Source organism: Oncorhynchus clarkii, chromosome 28 (assembly GCF_045791955.1).
Source record: "Oncorhynchus clarkii lewisi isolate Uvic-CL-2024 chromosome 28, UVic_Ocla_1.0, whole genome shotgun sequence".
Lineage (NCBI taxonomy): Eukaryota > Metazoa > Chordata > Actinopteri > Salmoniformes > Salmonidae > Oncorhynchus > Oncorhynchus clarkii.
In genome coordinates this window covers 12,244,132-12,267,299 of record NC_092174.1, presented here as the reverse complement: position 1 = coordinate 12,267,299, position 23,168 = coordinate 12,244,132, and the positions used below count along the sequence as shown (strand labels likewise).

Here is a 23,168-nt window from a genome sequence, read left to right as displayed (position 1 = left end):
CAGAGGGGTGCAGGTCATTGTGTCATAGCAAATGCCGCCTAATAGCATCCTTTAAATGGTGAATAAACCATCATTTTGGAATGTATAGGCCTAACTTCAGTGACTTTGGTAATTTAGTTGAAACTTTTAATCATGTGAAATGCAATGTATCAATTGTTGCATGACAATAAGTGCGTGTTGAGGCCTACCTGTTTTTAAAACCTCTACAGGATCGGGTGGTTCCCGAGCTAACGTAGGCTTATGTGATTAGCATGAGGTTGTAACAAGAACATTTCCCAAGACATAGACATATCTGATATTGGCAGAAAGCTTAAATTCTTGTTAATCTAATTGCACTGTCCAATTTACAGTAGCTATTACAGTGAAAGAATACCCTGCTGTTGTTTGAGGAGAGTGCACAGTTATGAACTTGAAAATGTATTAAATAACCAATTAGGCACATTTGGGCAGTCTTGATACAAAATCTTGAACAGAAATGCAATGGTTCATTAGATCAGTCTAAAACTTTACACATACACTGCTGTCATCTAGTGGCCAAAATCTAAATTGCACCTGGGCTGGCATAATACATTATGGCCTTTCCCTCGCATTTCAAAGATAATGTATTATCTTTTACCAGATCTAATGTGTTATATTCTCCTACATTCATTTAATATTTCCACAAGCTTCAAAGTGTTTCCTTTCAAATGGTATCAAGAATATGCATATCCTTGCTTCAGGTCCTGAGCTACAGGCAACTGTTTTTGGTGAACTCAGTCGGGGTCTCAACTCACTGTCGAGATTTAGAATACTATAACAGAATACGCAAGGTGCAATTTCGAAATTTGGTTTCGCATCATGCATTAGCAGTGACGATTTTTTGTGGCCACCCCCATCAAGGTAGCCAATCTCTGGTTTAGAGGGAGAACATCTTTGAACTGCTTGCCTTTGTCTAGCCTTCCTAACGTGAGTATATTTGGATGAACTGGTAGTATGTACGACTGAAGAAGCACAACTTTACTTTTGACTGAAGAAGTGAAACTTGCGGCACTACCTGAGCTGCATCGGCTTTCTCGGCTCAAGGCCAAGCGTCCACCTGCCCCGCCAGGTGACTGTGATGAGTGAGCTCTGGCTCTGTTGTTGGTGAGGTTCAATTTGATAGAAACCACAAAGGGTAGACATTGCAACACCTATGACATCTGCTTGCTGGATTGCTTTCCAAAGACAACATATATAGAAAAAGACAAAGCCCGGGAGGCATTTGTACACTGATTAAGGCAATTATCTTCCAGCATGGCATGATTTGCAACACTGTGATCAGCCATCCCAATTTGCAATCCTTTCATGTCTGGTGGTCAAGGCGCCAAGAATCCTCCAGACCAGTAGATGGCGATAACTGTGCATGATATGTTAGAAGGAAGAACACGTTCAAGTTCCTGATGTTCTGATGTCCTGAAGCCAGCAGTGGTGTTTCACGGTGAGTTGTTTAACCAGCTAGCTAAAGCGTCAATATAGCCCCCGTTATGAATATATGTTGAGGATCGGCTATCAGCAGTTATGTGTCTAGATATCTGAAACTGACTGGTTGATAGCTCCACTGTGTGTGAGAACAGCTGGTTGGCTAGTAGGCTAACATTAGCTGATGGCTAGCTTGCTAACACCCGTGGCCCAGTGTGCTATTTCCAAATGAGCTAAGCCAACAGCCATATTACGAATATTTAAAGCATGATAATCATGTTATCTAGGAATAGTTATCAGACGAGTGACTGGTGAAATAAACTACTATAACGTTATTCAGACACGTAGTTAACTAAACAGCCCGGACCAAGCTGACAATCCTTGCCAGTTTTTCATTAGCTAGCTGACGTTAACTAGTAACGTTAACGCTAGATGTATGAAACTAGTAGCCTGCTTATTTCCCAGACAGACGCATGATAAAGCTACGTAGATATTCTCGTTAGAGCATGCATTTTTTTAGTCCAGGACTAGGATTAATATTTTTCTAGGAAACTGTCCTTGCTATGTTTGCGAAACAAGCCACTACTGTCAATTTAATAAATGCAACCCCCGCCTTGTTTCTACTACAGCCATCAAATATGCAGATCTTTGTGAAAACCTTGACGGGTAAAACCATCACCCTTGAGGTGGAACCAAGTGATACTATCGAGAATGTGAAGGCCAAGATTCAAGACAAAGAAGGTAAATCAATCTCAGCAAACGTTGCTTGGCCCAGATCTAGGATCAGTTTACCCCAGGGCTGTCAAACATGTTCCTGGAGAGCTTCTGTACTGTAGGTTTTCACACCAACCCTAATCACCCTTCTCTAATAATTAACTGGTTGATAAAACTGAATCAATTTAGTTACAACTGGGGTTGGAGGGAAAACCTACAGGAGGAGAGGAACAGGGTTGGAGAGCCCAGGCTTTCCCTCTCTAAATCTTTCTATCCTTCTAAAATCCACATTAGATCTTTGTATATGGGCAACTACTTAATTTGGGGTACATGTGGATGGTTTCTGCCAAACATACTTATGTTTGCTGTTTACCCTTTCAGGTATTCCTCCTGACCAACAGCGACTCATCTTCGCTGGTAAACAGTTGGAGGATGGCCGCACGTTGTCAGACTACAACATTCAGAAAGGTACTACTTGACAAATCCAATTATCAATAATGCTGTTTGTTCAGACCATGACGGACAATTGCTCAGTCTTCAGTGTTTACCCTAATCATGGCATTGAGGCTTATATCATCTCTTCATAGTCCATGGGAACATGTGGACCTTCTGTCTAATGGTATGCATGCTGTAATATTCACAAATCACATATTAGCAGGTTTATTGTCTCCTACATTATTGAAATGTTTATATAAATACAATGTCAGTTCAAATATCCAACGTTTAGAAACACATTTTGTGATACTCCATGGAAAACAGTGGCAAGTGTTATGGAGTGGACCATCCTTTATTTCAAATACAATGAAATAAAGAATACTGTGTCATTTTGTTCACGTGTCACCACTTTGCTTCCCAGAGTCCACTCTTCATCTCGTCCTGCGTCTGAGAGGAGGTATCATCGAGCCTTCCCTGAGACAGCTGGCGCAGAAATACAACTGTGACAAAATGATCTGCCGCAAGTATGTCTGCTTCCATTTAACTGAAGACGAAATAAAAAATGTCCAAGTCGCAGCCATCTACTGATCCATGTCTGTGTGGAGCTTGGGGTCTTATCATTGAGGATGTTGGTGCTCTCTGCATTTCAGATGCTACGCACGTCTTCACCCCCGTGCAGTCAACTGCCGCAAAAAAAAGTGTGGGCACACCAGCAACCTGCGCCCCAAGAAGAAGCTGAAGTAAACTAGCATTCTCTTTTGTCAATGTTTTCAATAATAATAAAATTGAATTGGAAAAGGGGAGGACTGTCATTCATGCTGACATAAACCTTGACTTACTATACAGAACAAGGCAAATTTTCTGATTATTCCATGTCCTTTATTATTTTTTAATACAATTTCTTTGAACAAGGCTCATTAAAAATGCAACATTTTGCTCCACTTGTGTGCCTTGATCTAAATATCATATGTGCAATTAAACTTGCAATTTCATCAGGCATTCTTTAACAGTAAATGCAAATACAGCCACTCACATAAGGCAAATAGTATTGTCTCTAAGCTAAACATTAAGCCCTACCTACTGCTATTACTGGTAGATGCTGGAGGGAAATAACCACTGATCAGATGAATTGATTCAAGTGTCAATGATACATTTATATCAATTAAATCTCATTACTGGACAATCTGGCTAGAGACAACCGCTCAAATCTTAATTTATACATAGATTTATTGCAAGAGCAAGCACTTACATGTAATTCTTATCGCCTAAATCATCTACCTAATTACCAGGACTAATCTAAGCTTTAGTTTAACATTCTATGAACACAGGAGAAGCTGAGTCAAGCTTTCGAAAGCTCTTACTTTGAGAACTCCACTCTCTTTGGTGTCTTTAGTTCATAGATGGATGGAGCATTCACAGGAATTCAAGATACCCTCATGCTTCATACCTCTTGTATCACACTACTACCAGCATGCCATGGTACCAACACATTTCTATATCTACAACTCAAACCCGGAGACGGCTGACGTGCCAAAACTACCGTGAATCCTTGTTTCTTTACAGATCGCTCATCGCTCATTCTTTGACGTATGCGTTTTAGTTGATTGGATACATGAATCGTTAACATGTCACAGGTCAACTCCACTGCGGCGGCATAACCTTCGGCCTCTTGACACTTTCACTAACTTTGCTCAGATGTATAAAAAAAAAAAGTGAATAATTTGTCAATTAAGGCAAATTTATTTTCCTCTTCCATACCAATTCTCTTGAGTTGTATCCTAATTGGATGAGGTGATAGCTGTCAACCACAATTACATTTAAAAAAAAATCTATTTTCTGCATTGTGTACCGCTTCTTTCCAAATACATAGTTTGGTTGCACTGAAAGATCTCTCAAAACCATTTTTTATCTCATCTCACTGGAGAATTAACAGATCATCCACGTTGCTCATTATCGCATTACATTCCCAATTCTGTATAAAATCAGTTGATTTCAAAAGTATGAAAACTATATCTACAAGCACCTAATGATCTCCTTATTGTTCTCATTCATGACAATATTCCTAATCTCAAATGAACAGTCTAGCATTTAGATTATTGCCTTGAATGTTAAGACAGCAACATAAATTACAGCACAACATCGGACATAGCAGACACACTGCCTAGGTAACACCACAACCTACGCTTAACAAGCTGTACAGTGATGCTGCTGCTGCTGTAAGGACCCAGAGCAGCCATCTTCCCACAGCAGAAGTGGTGTTGTGCTTTACAGCAAGAGAGGACCAGCTCGTTCTCTTTTCCAAATTCCTCTCTTTGCATTTGGCCATCCCTAAGAGACCCATCCTCTTCTCTTTCACACTATTTGTCAATGAGCTTGACCAGGCTCTGCCGAAGGTCGTTCAGGTCAAAGATCTTGACGTCCAGGATCTCGATGGCCCTCTGCACTTCACTCTCCGTGCGGTCCCGCTCCTCCAGGGAGGCGGACAGGTTCTGCTCCACGTTCTGCACCCGCCGCTCCAGCTCCAGGTTACGCATCTCCATCTCCTGAGAAACCACAGAGCATCCTACTTGCTTGTTGTTCAAATCAAATTGTATTAGTCACATATTTAGCAGATGTTATTGCGGGTGTAGTGAAATGCTTGTGTTCCAAGCTCCAACTGCAGTAATATCTAACAATTCACAACAATAAACAAATCTAAAAGTAAAAGAATAGAATTAAGAAATATTTACACTACCGTCCAAAAGTTTGGGGTCACTTAGAAATGTCCTTGTTTTTGAAAGAAAAGCTAATTTTTGTCCATTAAAATAACATAACATTTATCAGAAATACAGTGTAGACATTGTTAATGTTGTAATTGACTATTGAAGAAAGTTCTTTGTTTCTGGACATTTTGAACCTGTAATGCTGATGCTCCAGATACTCAGTTTTCAGCTGTGCTAACATAATTGCAATTTTCTAATGATCAATTAGCCTTTTAAAATGATAAACTTGGATAAGCTAACACAACGTACCATTGGAACACAGGAGTGATGGTTGCTGATAATGGGCCTCTGTGCGCCTATGTAGATATTCCATACAAAATCTGCCGTTTCCAGCTACAATAGTCATTTACAACATTATCAATGTCTACACTGTATTTCTGATCAATTTGATGTTATTTTAATGGACAATTTTTTTTTTCTCAAAAAAAACAAGGACATTTCTAAGTGACCCCAAACTTTTGAACGGTAGTGTAAATATTAGGACCAGCAATGTCGGAGTGGCATTTGAGTAAAATACAGTAGAATAGAATACAGTATACACATGAAATGAGTAAAGCAGTATGTAAACATTATTAAAGTGACTAGTGTTCCATTATTAAACCAGTGATTCCATGTCTATGTACATAGGGCGGCAGCCTCTAAGGTGCAGGGTTGAGTAACTGGGTGGTAGTCGGCTAGTAAGGGCTATTTAACAGTCTGATGGCCTTGCGATAGAAGCTGTTTTTCAGTCTCTTGTTCTTGCTCATGCAAAGGTTTTACCAAATGCGCCTTCTTCAGTGTGCAGGTCTACCTGTAATCGGTGTATGGCTTCTTCTCTCTCCTGCTCCATCTCATGGTATTCTTCTTTCTTGTTCTGCAGAATGTGGATTTCCTGGAAAACAAGCATGATCATTCACAAGTTAGCCCAAGGAGCTTTGCCGTCAGCACCACAAAACAAAGGAAGGTTACAGGTTCACATTGGCCTTTCTTCCATTTAAAGACCACAACTGATTTGATCTCAATTGCCAGCTTTGTGATAAGACTATGTTCTCCATCTATAAAATGGTATAAAATCCCATTTAAAACATTTAAACTCAGCTACTCTCGGCCTTGGTTTGATCTAGAAACGTCTCCCCCTACCCTCATCCATAAGCATGAGTAGAACAGCCTTACACTTGTTGCCGGAGGGCATATAAATGTACCTACAATACCTCCCTTTTCCCCTGTGTGTATATCATGCCCCCCTGACCTCATCTTTAGCCTTGAGCAGGGCCTCCAGTTCCTCCAGAGAACGAGTCAACTCGTCTTTGAGCGTGTCACTAGGGCCGTGTCCGCCATGTGCCTCCAGATCAGCCACCTGCCAAAAGACGAGAGGTTTCAGTCACGACCAGGGGAAATGATCATAGACTTGAGACTGCAGCTCCTGTCAGATCTCTACAGGGAGCGGGAACATTATTGTGACATGTGTGACAGGACCCCTGGGTCCAACTTTCTTGTTGACACTTTATAGATTGGACTCATGAATGGTACTATACTTGAGTCCAGAAAGGAATTATCCCTGGTCTTTACAGCTTGCCCCTGCCATTTTACAGTGTATTCTCAGTTGTGGTCATTCAAATCCTTCAGAATCTTTTCTCTTTAATAGGGTCTTTCCACCTCAAAAAGCACAAGAAAGAGGATTTCGACACCCACCATCTCAGATTGTTCTGAAATGGTTTCTGATGTTGGAAACAGATTAGCATTACTGCAACATTATTTGGTTGAAATATAAGATAATTGTATTGCACGCTAATTGGCTAGTTTAATGTATAGGATTCATATAACATTCAATAAATAGAGTATCTAACATCCGATTTGGAGCTAACTTTTTTCTAACAATGAGTTAGACATGAGGAATCCAAAGGAATGGTACTCACGGACCTCCCACACCTCACGCCAATCCCACCCCAACAACACGTTTATAGTATCAGTTCACTGTGTCTGACAAGTAGTATGGAGCTGCGGCTCGCAGTATTGTTTCTTCATCCTATGTAATGTATTCTCAGTGAATTAGGTGATGTCGTCGTCCCCCGTTTAGAGAAATTAGTCATTGAAGTTGTTCGGTTTGTCCCATCCTACATCCTGATATTTACAGGTTATTGAGAACAATCCATGCGTTTGGCTTTGTTTTACCACACTGCAGGTAAAGGAAAATACAAAACCCTTTCCCCCATCTGTGGATAAAAATGTCCTTGTTTATACAGGAAAAGTGAGGAACCCTGCCATCTTTTAACCTGGATAATTCCCGCAGGATACCCCCCCTCCAACCCCATTATCCCTCTTCAACCCAATTAAGTAACAACAGTGCCCTCTAAAAATACTGTTCATAGACATGCAAAAAAAGCAGCTAACCAAACAATAAGTCATACACACGAAACATATACAACAGTACAAAGCCCCAAATGCAAAAACTGGCAAGCAACAAAGCTCTAGTACAGAGTACTTAACAAAGTAAATATCTCTCATTGGATGATAAAGTCAAAGGCATAATGCCTTCTGCGAGGATCAGATATTGTGGTCTCAATAATACACACAGCATACAACATCCCCCTGATCCCCCTTTACCATGGCCAAGGCTGCTGCCTTTATTGCGCCAGCCAAGGACCGAGACACCACCATGATCAGGTAACGGGGAATTGAAACCTCACTGCAGTGTTAACTCAGCCTGTAAAATAGGAGCGAAACTAAAAAAGAGACCTCTAAAAGGTCTCTGCCTTGAGAGAGGCTGGATTATTTTTAACTGTGTATGGTGGAGGAGGGGGAGGGGGCAGATAGCTGCCAGCTCCCTCTGGTGATTTTTCATTTTTCTCCTAACTAGGGCATTGAAAGTAGGATATCGCTGTCCTACAAACCCCTCTCTCTTCCACCCCCAGGAGACGTGAACCATTTTCAGCCACCTGGTCGCCCAATTCAGATCAAAAAAAGCGAGAGATCTTGGTCCACTAGACCTGGATGGCTTGCCTTTTTCGAGGACGATTAATGTAAAGACGGGGAGGATCGTAGTCGTCTGGGACTGTTGATGTATATCCACAGTGCAGTGAAACACTGCATGAAGTGGTCAAATAATTGTGGGGATCAATGTTCTCTGGCTAGACATTATAAGCTTGCACCACTCAAACCATTGAAGTGGTCGAATCCAAAGGTTGATGAATCCAAAGGATTTCACCAACAGGCTTGGAGCCAGCAAATCCCCTAGTGACTCAGTACTTAGCAGCCAGAGACCCTGAACAGATATTGATGACATAGAACTGGAAAAAATAGATAAAGCTTTTACATTTACTGGACCCAGCTAGCAATGATGCATTGGAGAATGTCTCATCATCCACTTGTCTAGTCGTCACAGAATATTCATTAAGAACAGTATTATATACTTTCTCAAATATATCTCAGGGGTGAGGGGTAAAATGGGAATCCATGTGTACTCTCTAAGCCACAGATGGATGAGATTCTCTGCATTCAGACTAATAATGCCTTAGAGCAGGGGTTTACAAACTGGGGAAGTCCACAGAAAAAGAAAAAAATTCTGTGCTTTTATTTTTCGATAAATTAAATAATGGTTTTATTATAGCCTACCTGTAAGTCGGGTAATATTATTTATATTTCTGTTTCTCCTATCCACCGCCACTGACAATCATATTTTTTTCTATGCAGTGATTTCATTTAGGATCAGGTTTTGCCTGCTGCTCAGTTGATGGATGCTGTGCTGGTCTGTTGTTGTTGTAAAAACCATGTGGGGTTCTGGAGAGGACAACATCGAATGTTGGCTTGAACTTTTCATACATAGCGTTACAGTACAATAGGAATCTCATTTTTTGGTCACTTGCTTGTTTTAAAAACACGATACAATGACCCAACATCTCAAATGGCGAAGGTGAGATTACTGCTACCGCCACATAGACTTTATTAATGGGGCGGCAGGTAGCCTCGTGGTTAGCGCGTTGGACTAGTAAACCGAAAGGTTACAAGATCGAAACCCAAAGCCGACGAGGTAAAAATCTGCCGTTCTGCCCCTGAACAAGGCAGTTCATCTACTGTTCCGAGGCCGTCGTTGAAAATAAGAACTTGTTCTTAACTGACTTGCCTAGTTAAATAAAAAAAATAAGACTTTATTAATGAGCTTGCAACATCAACCAGTATTCCAATCCCCATTCATACATCCAATCTATGTCCACATTATTCTGACATATTTTAGAACGTAATAATCATTTGAATGCATAATGTCATTAGAAAAGTATAGAAAATGCATTATTCTTAAAATGGTAATGCCTACTTTTTTGGGAGTTTTTGTTGTTGTTGTATTATGCCTATAACAATATATATAATTGAGGTCTTTGAATATTACAAATATTACAGTCCTTGAACTTGACATACCAATGTCTGTATGAAGCCTGTATTATTTACTACTCATTAAAGCAATATTATAGCCTATAGGTCTACACATGACAATATGTGGAAATATATATATTACCAAAAGAAAAACCTTAGTAGGGAGATCTACTATTTTGGGGGTCCTTGATAAGAAGTTTGAGTTGGTTAATTGAATCGGGCAGGACTGAGTTTGGGAAACCCTGCCTGAGAGCTTGTGTCAAACTTCATCGCGGTCTGTTTTGTGGTTCAACCTCAGTCTACATTTGAAATGACTAAAACCAAATCGGAACTATATTGGATCTAGATTTACACAATCTCTTCACTCTTTCCATGTTGCTACCAATCGCAGAAACGAAAGCTGGATAGTCAGCGAGCATAGAAAATTCCCAAAACTATGGATAGAGGAAAGTTTACTAATTTGGACGGCAAGGAAATGAACTCAGCAAAAAAAAGATCATTCGTAAAAATCCAAATAACTTCATAGATCTTCATTGTAAAGGGTTTACACACGGTTTCCAATGTTTGTTCAATGAACCATAAACAATTAATGAACATGCACCTGTGGAACGGTCGTTAAGACACTAACAGCTTAAAGACAGTAGGCAATTAAGGTCACAGTTAGGAAAACTTAGGACACTAAAGAGGCCTTTCTACTGACATGGTCCCTGCTCATCTGCGTGAACGTGCCTTAAGTATGCTGCAAGGAGGTATTAAGGACTGCAGATAAATTGCAGATAAATTGCAATGTCCGTACTGTGAGATGCCTAAGACAGCGCTACAGGACGGACAGCTGATCGTCCTCGCAGTGGCAGACCACGTGTAACAACACTTGCACAGGATCGGTACATCTTTACAACACACCTGCGGGACAGGTACAGGATGGTAACAACTGAGCGAGTTACCCAAGGAACGCACAATCCCTCCATCAGTACTCAGACTGTCCGCAATAGGCTGAGAGAGGCTGTACCAAGGGCTTGTAGGCCCGTTGTAAGGCAGGTCCTCACCAGACATCACCGGCAACAACATCGCCTATGGGCACAAACCCACCGTCGCTAGACCAGACAGGACTGGCAAAAAGTGCTCTTCACTAACAAGTCGCGGTTTTGTCTCACCGGGGGTGATGGTCGGATTTGCGTTTATCGTTGAAGGAATGAGAGTTACACCGAGGCCTGTACTCTGGAGCGGGATCGATTTGGAGGTGGAGGGTCCGTCATGGTCTGGAGCGGTGTGTCACAGCATCATTGGACTGAGCTTGTTGTCATTGCAGGCAATCTCATCGCTGTGCGTTACAGGAAAGACATCCTCCTCCCTCATGTGGTACCCTTCCTGCAGGTTCACCCTGACATGACCCTCCAGCATGACAATGCCACCAGACATACTGCTCGTTCTGTATGTGATTTTCTGCAAGACAGGAATGTCAGTGTTCTGCCATGGCCAGCAAAGAGCCCACATCTCAATCCCATTGAGCACGTCTGAGACCTGTTGGATCGGAGGGTGAAGGCTAGGGCCATTCCCCGCAGAAATGTCCTGGAACTTGCAGGTGCCTTGGTGGAAGAGTGGGGTAACATCTCACAGCAAGAACTGGCAAATCTGGTGCAGTCCACAAGGAGGTGATGCACTGCAGTACTTAATGCAGCTGGTGGTCACACCAGATACTGACTGTTACTTTTGATTTTGACCCCCCCCCCCCCCTTTGTTCGGGGACACATTATTTCATTTCTGTTAGTCACATGTCTGTGGAACTTTTTCAGTTAATGTCTCAGTTGTTGAATCTTGTTATGTTCATACCAATATTTTCACGTTAAGCTTGCTAAAAAAATAAACGCAGTTGACCGTGAGAGGACGTTTCTTTTTTTGCTGAGTTTATAACACAAATTTCAGTGCAGCCCTCCGGACCTCAGTGAAGACCAAATGTGGCCCGCAGGCAAAATTAGTTTGACACCCCCTGCCTTAGAAACATAGGTGGGATAGTGAGAACATGCAGAGAGCATGTTTAACATACTGCAAGGGGTGCCCCGTAATCCAAACCAACCAACACACCTCGATTAAAGCTTCAGGGAAAAGGTCTGTAGCCTCTTAAGGCCAGTGTTGTCAAAAGATTAAAACGTGAGCTACCAACAGTCCTTTCCCTTTTCTCCAAAGACTAAAACGAAAACCCATTGTCTGAAAAACGATGACCCAATCAAAACTTACATGACAAGCGAAAAGTGAGGTGAGGTATTAAGCACATGAAAATAACTTCAAATCTTCATCATGGTTGAGTATTTAATTGTACTTTACATTCTACAACTGTAAATGTAACATATCTTCCACATTCTACCAATGTATTTTTCACAATTCTGTTTTCTTGAACTGTTGCATGCACTTGCGTAATTACATTGAACTTTAACATTTACCCATGATTCCACTGAGATTAGGTCCACTCAGCATTTGTGGGAACGGATATGGGCAAATCTATTTAAATGTATTAACTTCCATACATATTTGCCCATTGTTTCTTTTCATATTTGCATATGTTGTAGTTTAGACCCTATTTTTACTTATTTTATCGAAAGTTTTTGTGTTTTGCCTGCCATCAGACACAACATGATCTTGAATACAGGGTGAGTGTCATGTTTTGGCTGACAAATGTTCAAATGGTACCACAAAGATGGTTGGAGGTCCAGACATCAGAATGTTCAATGTGGACTTGAATGGGAATATCTGGGAATATAGATAGATTACACATGACCATTTAAATTGACATTCGACGGTGGGTGGCCATGGTGGTAGTCATTAGAAGTTACAATTTCAATCAAATGTACATTTAAATGGGGTACCAGATAAATTGCAGTGGTCTGAAGGGATAGGTTCATTCTATGCATCCTATTTCTATGATTGAAATGCACCCATCGTGTATTCAAGAGCACGTTGTGTCTCAACCGATGGCGGGCACAACACAAAAAACACAAATGGCGTGAAATAGGGTCTAAGCTACAACATATTTCAATATGAAGTTAATGCGTTTTTAGATAATTGATATTAAAAGGTAAAAATAAAATGACATAATATTTTTTTTTTTTTAAATATCAAGAAACTATAAAATAGTTTGACCACCATGTTTAGAAGCTTTTAAATTCTATCAAACTCAACCGTTTATCTTTTCCAGTGATGAACACATGATATAGTGGGTTTTTTCAAAATGGGAAAACTTTGAGCACCTCTATCTCCTGAATGTTTTGGCATTCAGGTCCAAAAAGTCCCTTTCTGACCACTTCTTCCATGGGCAAACGTGTATGGAACGTTTTGTTTCAATCAAAAGGGCTGCTGTCAAAAAGTGATGGAATTCAAATGGATTTACCCATCTGACAATGGCGTCCATAGTTCTAGATCAAAGAAAGCAAAGCGATCTGGTGGATCTTTCATGGTGACAACACTCACCTGGTCTCGTAGCCTCTCGGTCTCGTCCTGGTAGGCAACTAGCTGCTTCTTCCACTGCTCCACGTTATTGTTAGCTTCATGTAGCGCCGCCACCAGCTTGGAGTTACTGTCCTGCAGGGTGAAGAGCTCTGCCTCCAGGTTCATCTCGCAGATAGACCTGGAAGACATCGTACGAGACCTCAGGCAAACATCATCTGACCTCTCAGGAATCGAACAGATTTGAGGGGACATTCACTACACGGTGGAGAAGGGCTTAATGATAACGCTCGGTAACCAAGACTGTCCGTACTTTACCAACTCTTGGGTAAAATTTGTGAAATTGGTCCATTAAATATGTTCCTGCTCAATGATCCTGTGCCCTTAGATGCCATGTAATTTCACCATTAGAAAGCGAGACATTATCCAATCGTTAGAACTCACCATAGCAACCATAAAAGTTGCATTGTGTAGTGATAATGTACAACAGTGTAATGGGCAACAGGGACAAAAGCAGAGTGAGTAGAATGGGCCACTGAATAGCAGGGTAATATGCAACCTTCTCTCTCTTTGTGTGAGTCAGCACATTAGCTTTGCTACACTCCCCCTTGCTCTTGTCTGGACCATGTGTCCCATAAGCAGCTCTATTCAATGGGGAAAGCGTAATCAAAACAGGCCATCAGAAATCAAGCAACGACTGGAAAATCGTCTTTACCAAAGCTCTGTTTTCGTGTGTGAACCTTTGAGATCCAGACCAATTATCTTACCTTCTAAAATGGAACAGTCGGGTTTGAGACCAAGAACATTTCCACAAAACATTCGGTGTACTTTCAGACAATGAAAACGAACCCTGGCTTGAGTGAAACGTTGAGGACAAGAGCGTGTATAAGTGGGTTACCCTTCAGAAAGCATCTTTTTAATGCGCTCCTTCTCAGAAGACAGTGTGATGTCTGCGCTTTGGCTCCGGAACATCTTGTCCTCAGGACCGTTCACACACATCACCGGCGGCGACTGGAGCTCATCGCTGAGGTCCTAACACACAACACAACACAAACAACACACTTTAAACCAATACCAAAGTCCTGAGGGGTACAGTGTCTGCTGGTTCTCTTTCAGTCGGTCAACTCAGTACAACACATCTATGGGGAGTTTGCACGTGCTTGCACCCTTTACTGAAAAACATTGGAATCACGCCTGACAAGACCAATAAACACTGTGCCTCACCGGAAGCTCTGCGTTCCACAGGTGATAAACCCAAAGGCACGGATTCATTCCTTCAATTCTTCCTCTCTTCACCACGAGATGAGCAGAACAAGTTTCACGTACTCTTTAAAATACATGGGAACGCAAAATCTATCAGGCTTTGCTCCAACTTAACAATTCCACTTAAGGAGGGCATGGCTCATCCTCCTGGATGTTGTGTGTTAAATCTTTGGAACTGGTTTTGTGAGTTTCGTACTGATTCTGTTATTCTTCTGCCTGTTTAGCCTGGCTTACTACGATGGCTAACGCAACCAAAGCAACGAAGGCTATACTGCCGTTTTGTTGTCTGGTATGTCTCGACGCGGTGCATGCTCCGACTGCCCCCACTCGGGTCAGCTTGTGTGCGAGAAGAAGGGACGGTGTCAGTAACAGTGGCTTGCCCACGGCTGACACTGTTCCCCTAGTCCATGGTGTATGCAGGTTCCCTTGGCAAACATATGGAATTCTTATGGCTTCCTCTCACCTCAGCTGGGTCTGAGTTACGGGACCCGGGGATGAATTGGGGCTTTGGTCGTATCAAATGTCTTGTCTGCCTGGGCTGAGGCATGTGGAAGCTTCCCCAGCTAAACCAGGTTGCTGTGTGCTCTGTTACCAGCTAAAGGGAGGTGACTTGAAGTAACAGGGCAGCCGGGACGGTGGGCACTCCCTGCCGCCTGTGTCTGCCACAGTCAGACACCGTTTCCCTCTCGATCTAGACTTGGTTGTTCTAAATGGACCGTGCTGCGATCAGAGAGATTCCCGACACCGAAGGAAGATACCACACATTTTTCTTTGGTTAGCTCTGTGCTGGCAGTGGGCTTGGCAAGTGCTAGCCCACAGGGATAATGCAAGGTAGCTGGCTACTGGCTTAGCAAGACTGAGAAGAAGTCGCATGGCTGATGTAGGCTTGCATACGGTACTGTGACAACAGTTGGGCCATTGCTGGAGTTCCTGTACCCATATAAGGGCAGGCTTCAGGCGGGGCTATACAGTATCACAGCGCTCTCTGTCCACAAGTGGGCACCCCTCCCCCATTGGTGGCTTATTACTGGGATTCATTGCTGATTCCTCCCTGTAGCTCACCGGTTCCTATGAGGTGCTTAGTGATACAGGTTATGGACTCGGTAGGCGATTGGCAGTCATGCTATTATCCTACATTACTGAGCTGTCGGTCTCCTGCTCAACACGTTTAGTTCCTGGGAATCAGATTCAAATTGGAATCGCCCTGTCTGTTATCACATATGGGGTCCGTTTTTCAGTGCTCTATCTCTTTTCAAGCTGGGATTCAAGTTGCAGTGTCACCGGTAGCTATGACTGGTGGGCCTGATAACCTCCACAATCATTTTGTTTTCTGAGTCTATTTTTTATGTGTTCAGCCCCCACGCACATAGCGTGAAGATAGGGGAGGTGGCACGGGCTGGGGTCCCCCCTTTCCCCCCTCCCCAGATGTTCGCTGTGACAATGGCCAATCAGGGTTCGTCACTGTTAGGCTAAGCCCCGGAACCCAGAGTGGACTTGTCTTCAGGCAAATGTTGGCACTTAAACACATTGTTTCTACCCAAAGTTCCACGGTGTCAAGAGTGTCGTGTCCTCCACATGGGAGCAGAATTAAAAGAGCCCCTTCCCCCCCAGTCAGATACACAGTTGTCGAGAATGGTGGAAATGAAAAAATAATCATGTTCCCCCAGTACAGACTTTATGGGAGACTTGCTGTCTGTGTCGACCAGTGGCTCGCATGTGCAGTGTCACCCTGGAATATGCAAACAGTGACATTGGGGTACAGGCTACAATTAGTTGTGCATCCCAAACGTTTTTGTCAGAGTGGTTCCTACGTCCTATTTTAGACCTTCGTGCCCTAAACAAGCACCTCAGAGACCACCAATTCCGAATGCTCAGGAACAGCCGGTTATTACAGTCAGTGCGCCCAGGCGATTGGTTCACCTCCATCGACCAGAAGGACCCATACTTTCATATGGCCATATCACACGAAGTTCCTTGAGGTTCCATTTCGAGGCTGTAGTGTACGAGTTTCTGGTCCTCCCTTCCGTGCGTTCCCTCTCGCCTCACACTTTCACCAAAGTTGTGGAAGCAGGTTTGGCACCTATGTGGTATCTGGGGCTGATGGTAGCAGAGTCGAGGTAACAGGTGCTGTTACACACATCCATGCTGGTTTCCCATGTTCAGTCTCATAATGAATCAAGAGAAGAGCTGTTTATCTCCATCTCGCATTCCATTTCTGGGTCTCGAGTTAGACTCAGTTGAGAATCGTGCATTCTTGTCCACGCAAAGGGAGGCCAGATTCCGATTTTGCTTGGCCCAATTTCAGCTAGGTCACACACAGTGCCTGCGCCTATTGTGGATGACGGCTTCCCCCACGGCTGTTGCTGATGCAACCTCTCCGGTCACTCATGGTGTCCCCATCATGCCTATGGGCGTAGGGACCCACGGCTGTTGTTGCTGGGGACCTCCATGGGTCCAGTTATATCCCGAAAGGAGATAAAGACAGACGCATCTCCCCGAGGGCGGGGTGCGCTGTGCGTGGGCAGTTCAATTCTGGGGTTGTGGACAGTGTCGCAAAACTCGGTGCACATCATTTACCTGGAGCTTTTGACAGTGTAGATAGAGTACTCAAGTGCTTTCTCCAATTGTTGGCAGGCCGGCATATGCTGGTGAGGACCGACAGCAGGACAGTGGTGGCATACATCAACAGACAGCGAGGGGTGCTGTCTCGCACCCTCTTATCCTTGGCCTGTTCCCTACTGCTGTGGAGTGCAGCGCACTTTCCCTCGCTCCGGGTGATGCATCTCCCCGGGCAGGGCTGACAGATCTTTCTGTATCACGAGAAAACGCACATTGTTGGCTGTTTTTCGCAATAAGGGACCTGAATACTCAATTGGGAACGGATGCTCTTGTGCACCAGTGGCCTCAGAACCTCCTTTAGGCATTTCCCCCGTGGAACTGATTCAGCCCACGATAGTGAGGGTGCGGCGTTGATCCTTATGGCTCCCGTTGACCCAAACAACCTTGGTTCGCGGAGATCATTCGCCTTTAGGCGGGGACCCGTGGCAGCTCCTGGAGCGCAGGGACCTGTTGTCCCAGGAGCAGGGACAGGTCTGGCACCTGAAAGATCCAATCTGATGTCAAGGGGTTTACCTCTGAACGTTATGCACCCACAAACTCCCCATAGCTGTGTTGTACCTCCTTTCTCTCATTCATGGAACAGTATTTATAGTCACTGTATGTTTTTGTTTATTTTTCAACTTTCTTTCTAGCTGAGGCTACATATATAATGTCCTGAGTTTACCATCCTTGATGGAAAGTATGATTATTATATCAATGTAGTCTAGCGTTATTTAGCAAAATATTCCCTTCCCATCATGGTTTATACGTCATCCTTTCAGTTACATCGCTCCTATCTTAATTTCCTGTTACACTATAGGTTTGGCATGGGAAGTGAATTACATCTACCCCCTTTTTTCCTCTGAGAGTCCACACTGTGGATCTTCCCAGGCTCTGTAGCCCTCAGTCACAACAGGAGTGTCGGAGAGGCTGAGGTCACCAGAGGATATTACCAGCTAACAACAAACGTTCCCACAGCTTTAGATAACGTTCCCTTAAACGAGAATTTTTTATTTTTTTTACAACCGTAAATGGTATGCTATAGAAGGTACCAGACACCTTTTTTGTGATTTCAATAGTTTTTGAGAAACTTACCGCAAACAGAAAATCACTTCCTCATCCTGTTGTGTAGTATGGGGGCCCTGAAAAAGAACCTGAACAAAGGATCCAAAAACACTCAAATACGTCCTTTTAGAAACGGCAAAGCTCTCAGTATATAGTGATGCAGGTCATTCCGAACCCTATCTGCAAGTTATATTCCATTTTGTTGTGACTCGAGCGATCCCTCTCTGTCCATTAGACATGTAGCTGCCAAAATAAAGGAAACACTTGAGCAAATAAGGGATACAAAGTTTATTGAAAGCATGGGGTGCTTCCACACAAGAAGTTCCAGATGTAAAATCTACGCCAAGGTGCCTTGAACCTGTTCTGTAGACTCGTTGTGGCCCAACCCTATTAAGTCTCTTTATGTTGGTGTTTCCTTTATTTTGGCAGTTACATGCAGCAGCAGGCTAGATGAGAATGGGACAGCTGGATAGGGGAAACGTCTCGAGTCGCAAAAAAAGGAATATAACACTGCAGAAAATGGAATGACACAATTTCATGTGTACAACATCTACAGACCTGGATCACAACACTGAGTGCTTTGACATTTCTAAAAGGATGTATTTGGGTGTTTTTGGAGCCTTTGTTCATGTTTTTTCAGGGCCCCCATACTACACAACTAGGGTGAGGATGTGATTTACAGTTTGGGGTAAGTTTCTCAAAAACAAGTGAAATCACAAAAAAAAGGTGTCTAGAACCTTCTATAATATCCCATTTACATGAAAAATTGAGATTTGGCTGTTAAAAAGAAAACTTCTCCTTTAAGTCTCATTAGGTTCTTACCTAACATTTTCATATGAATGTTTCAGTGTTGCGCAAGGACTGCGTCTAAGAGACCATTCCCTTAAAGGCCCAGTGCACTCCAAAACGTGATTTTCATGTGTTTTATATACCTGTCCACACTATGAGGTTGATATAATACTGAAATTGTGAAAATGATCATTCCCATTTAGTGTAACAGCAGTTTGAAAAGACTGCCTGAAATTTCAGCCTGTTTTGGTGGGATGGAGTTTTGGCCTGCCTGGCGAGGTCACCATTATTCTACAACGTAGAAAATAGTACAAATAAAGAAAAACCCTTGAATGAGTAGGTGTGTCCAAACTTTTTACTGATACTGTATATATATATATATTCACACAATGAAGTTAGAAATAATGTGAAATTGTGAAAAGTATGATACTGCTCTTTTAGTGTAAGAGCTGTTTCAAAAGACTGCCTGGAATATCAGCCTGTGTTGGTGGGATGGAGTTTTGGCCTGCCTTGTGACATCATGGTTCCAAACCGCTCTGCCAATAACAGGTCGTTTTCAGTTTCTCTCCTCACTCTTAGACACTTCAAGCAAAATTCTTGCTTGAGAAATTGCTCTTTGCTAAGAAGCTACGTTTGTTTATTTTTTTTTTACCATTTTAATTGAAAATAATCACAGTAAAGTACTTCATTGTTACCCAGAAATGATTTGACAGAGATAAAAACCGCTGCATTGGACCTTTAATGTCAAATAGAACTTAGCCAGAATGTGGTTACCATGTTCTCAGAAAATTCCTTATTAAATGTGATAGACATGTTTCATGGGACGTTGCAAGAATATTAATGTGCCTTGTTTTCTGAGGGTTAGGAGAATATTCTATCAAAGTCACACCTAAACATACACAAAACATGGTTCCCATGTTCTCTGAATATAAGATACTGTATTAATGTTCTAGACACGTTTCATGGAAACATTGTGTCCAATAATGTTTAAAAGATTGGGTGTTCTGTCATGATCCCCTGGAGGTTTTGGTCTCGTTCCAAGCTTGTTCCGGAGACATCCCTGAAGGTGTTTGCCTGATGTTCCCAAATAACTAGTCACCCTTGTTACTGTTTTACGAAGACAGACAAGGCTCTGATTGGTGAGCCACTAATCTATGTATCGTCCTTGATCACTATGATAAAAAAATACATATATTCTTGAGTGTACTTTTAACAGAGCTGAGATTTACTTCAAAGTGCAAAGTGTAGCAAATCAGGTGAAATCAGAAATGAGCTAGGTTTCTATCCAATTAGTAACAGATTTCCATGCAAATATTCAAATATTGACATAAAGAAAACATTTGCATTTTCCCACCAGTGGTGCGTTTCCACCAAATGGACTTGTTGCAGATATAAAGCAGTGTGTGATGACGTAGTGCACATAAAAAGGTACTTTTTCGCTTTAGTTTTCACGTAACGAATAAAAATCCAAAGTTCAATGTATTTCCATCACATTTTCAACTCTACTGATGATTTGGTCACAAACACTGTTGCGTTAATGGTAAATGTGCCCACTCTGGTCTTGGCACGTGTGCTCTAGCCAACAGCTTGCAGATACAAGATTAGCTAAGATTAGCCTATTAAGATTAGCTAAGATTAGCCTATTAAGATTAGCTAAGATTAGCCTATTAAGACTAGCCTGATAAGATTAGCCTGATAAGATTAGCCTATTAAAACTATCCTGATAAGATTAGCCTATTAAGATTAGCTAAGATTAGCCTATTAAGATTAGCTAAGATTAGCCTATTAAGACTAGCCTGATAAGATTAGCCTGATAAGATTAGCCTATTAAAACTAGCCTGATAAGATTAGCCTGATAAGATTAGCCTGATAAAATTGGCTTGATAAGATTGGCCTGATAAGATTGGCCTGATAAGATTAGCCTGATGAGATTAGCCTGATGAGATTAGCCTGATAAGATTAGCCTGATAAGATTAGCCTGATAAGATTGGCCTGATAAGATTGGCCTGATAAGATTAGCCTGATAAGATTGGCCTGATAAGATTACCCTGATAAGATTAGCCTGATAAGATTGGCCTGATAAGATTAGCCTGATAAGATTGGCCTGATAAGATTAGCCTGATTAGATTAGCCTGATAAAATTGGCCTGATAAGATTAGCCTATTATGGATAAGAGCAAGATCATTTTTACTTGTCAAACTTCAGCCAAGCATCGATAATCACGTCACCAGAATAAAACCCTCGATATTTATTGGAAATGCAGCATCAAGCTCATAACTGTGTACTTTCACCACCCTGTGAAGTTCAACATAACTTATTTCATCTGCAGCCTAATAAACTGCAAGCGCTCCTGAATCGTAGTGGGAGGACCACACAACATATCGCGTGACTCCCAAGTTTAGAATATGATGGTTATACCATGCCGAACGAACAAATTGTCTTTCGACAATTATGAAATTGTACTGACATTTTCTGTTTCCATCAGCCCGGGCCATGACTTTTTTCATGCGTCAGTTAATTCATCCACATCAAATGGTTGATGGAAGCCTGGTTACAGACATGGTGGCGTAGCTGGATGTTCAGATTTTTTTATTTTATTTATTTTACCAGGTAGGCTAGTTGAGAACAAGTTCTCATTTGAAACTGTGACCTGGCAAAGCAGTTCGACACATAAAACAACACAGAGTTACACATGGAGTAAAACAAACATACAATCAATAATACAGTAGAAAAATCTATAAACCGCATGTGCAAATGAGGTAGGATAAAGAGAGGCAAGGCAATAAATAGGCCACGGTGGCGAAGTAATTACAATATAGCAATTAAACACTGGAATGGTCGGGTGTGCAGAAGATGAATGTGCAAGTAGAGCTACTGTGTGGTGCAAAGGAATGCCGTGAACCAAGCGGTTGTGGGGACATGTTGAATAATAATGACTGCACAATGTAATAATGAATGTCAAATATGTAAGTTGTGAAAGCACAGTGTGGGTGCCCCTAACCTTGCCAACAGACAAATAGCGTTCAATGGATCAGTGGTTCACCAATCAGGGCCTTGATGGGCTCGGCATCAGTAACAAGGGGTGCTGTGTAATGAAACATGTTTATTTCAAACATTTCGTTGGGACCATCAGGCGAAAAACGTCTTAAGGGACGTCCCCGGAAATAGCCAGGAACTAGATAAAAACCTCCAGGGGATCATCACAGAATGTCCTATGTTTTTGAAACGTTCTTGGACACAGGAATGTCATTGCAGCGTTCCAATTAATCGTGTCTAGAACACACACAAACACATATATATATATATATATATATATATATATATATATATATATATATATATATAGTACCAGTCAAAAGGTTGGACACACCTACTCATTCAAGGGATTTTCTTTATTTTTACTGTTTTCTACATTGTAGAATAATAGTGAAGACATCAAAACTATGAAATAACACAATAAAAGAGTAACCAAAAAAGTGTTAAACATATCAAAATATATTTAGATTCTTCAAAGGAGCCTTGATGGTAGCTTTGCCCACTCTTGGCATTCTCTCAACAAGCTTCACCTAGAATGCTTTTTCAACAGTCTTGTAGGAGTTCCCACATATGCTGAGCACTTTTTGGCTGCTCTTCCTACCCTCTGCGGTCCAACTCATCCTAAACAATCTCAATTGGGTTGAGGTCAGGTGATTGTGGAGGCCAGGTCATCTGATGCAGCACTCCATCACTCTCCTTCTTGGTCAAATAGCCCTTACACAGCCTGGAGGCTCGTTTTTAGGCCCAAGCAAGTCTCTTCTTCCTATTTGTGTCCTTTAGTAGTGGTTTCTTTGCAGCAATTCGACCATGATGGCCTGATTCAAGCAGTCTCCTCTGAACAGTCGATGTTGAGATGTGTCTGTTACTTGAACTCTGTGAAGCATTTATTTAGGCTGCAATTTCTGAGGCTTGTAACTCTAATGAACGTCCTCTGCAGAAGAGGTAACTCTGGGTCTTCCTTTCCTGTGGCTGTCCTCCTGAGAGCTAGCTTCATCATAGCGCTTGATGGTTTTTGCGACTGCACTTGAAGAAACTAAGTTCTTGACATTTTCCGAATTGACTGACCATGTCTTAAAGTAATGATGGACTGTGATTTCTCTTTGCTTATTTGAGCTGGTCTTGCCATAATATGGACTTTGTATTTTACCAAATAGGGCTATATTATGTATACCACCCCTACCTTGTCACAACACAACTGATTGGCTCAAATACATTAAGAATGAAAAAAAGTCTACAAATGAACTTTTAACAAGGCACACCTGTTAATTGAAATGCAATCCAGGTGAC

General features: G+C 42.1%; 2 protein-coding genes across 3 annotated transcripts in view; one reads left to right on the top strand and one right to left on the bottom strand.

The window, feature by feature from the left end:
• The first annotated feature begins 2,071 nt into the window (after positions 1-2,071).
• LOC139387114 (ubiquitin-ribosomal protein eL40 fusion protein-like) lies at positions 2,072-3,527 on the top strand. The gene is made up of 4 exons (XM_071133132.1): positions 2,072-2,178; positions 2,533-2,619; positions 3,008-3,110; positions 3,237-3,527. The coding sequence occupies exons 1-4, from the start codon at positions 2,076-2,078 to the stop codon at positions 3,328-3,330; spliced, it is 387 nt and encodes a 128-aa protein (XP_070989233.1). The 5' UTR covers positions 2,072-2,075; the 3' UTR covers positions 3,331-3,527.
• The window catches only part of LOC139387113 (homer protein homolog 3-like), a 35,665-nt gene continuing 15,940 nt past the window's right edge, over positions 3,444-23,168 (bottom strand). For both annotated transcript variants that reach the window (XM_071133130.1, XM_071133131.1), the window contains 5 exons: positions 14,029-14,162; positions 13,155-13,311; positions 6,577-6,684; positions 6,139-6,219; positions 3,444-5,129 (listed from right to left, as the gene is read on the bottom strand). In XM_071133130.1, the coding sequence (XP_070989231.1) occupies positions 4,944-5,129; positions 6,139-6,219; positions 6,577-6,684; positions 13,155-13,311; positions 14,029-14,162 (666 nt within the window). In that variant the 3' untranslated portion in view covers positions 3,444-4,943. The remainder of the gene's footprint in view (positions 5,130-6,138; positions 6,220-6,576; positions 6,685-13,154; positions 13,312-14,028; positions 14,163-23,168) is intronic.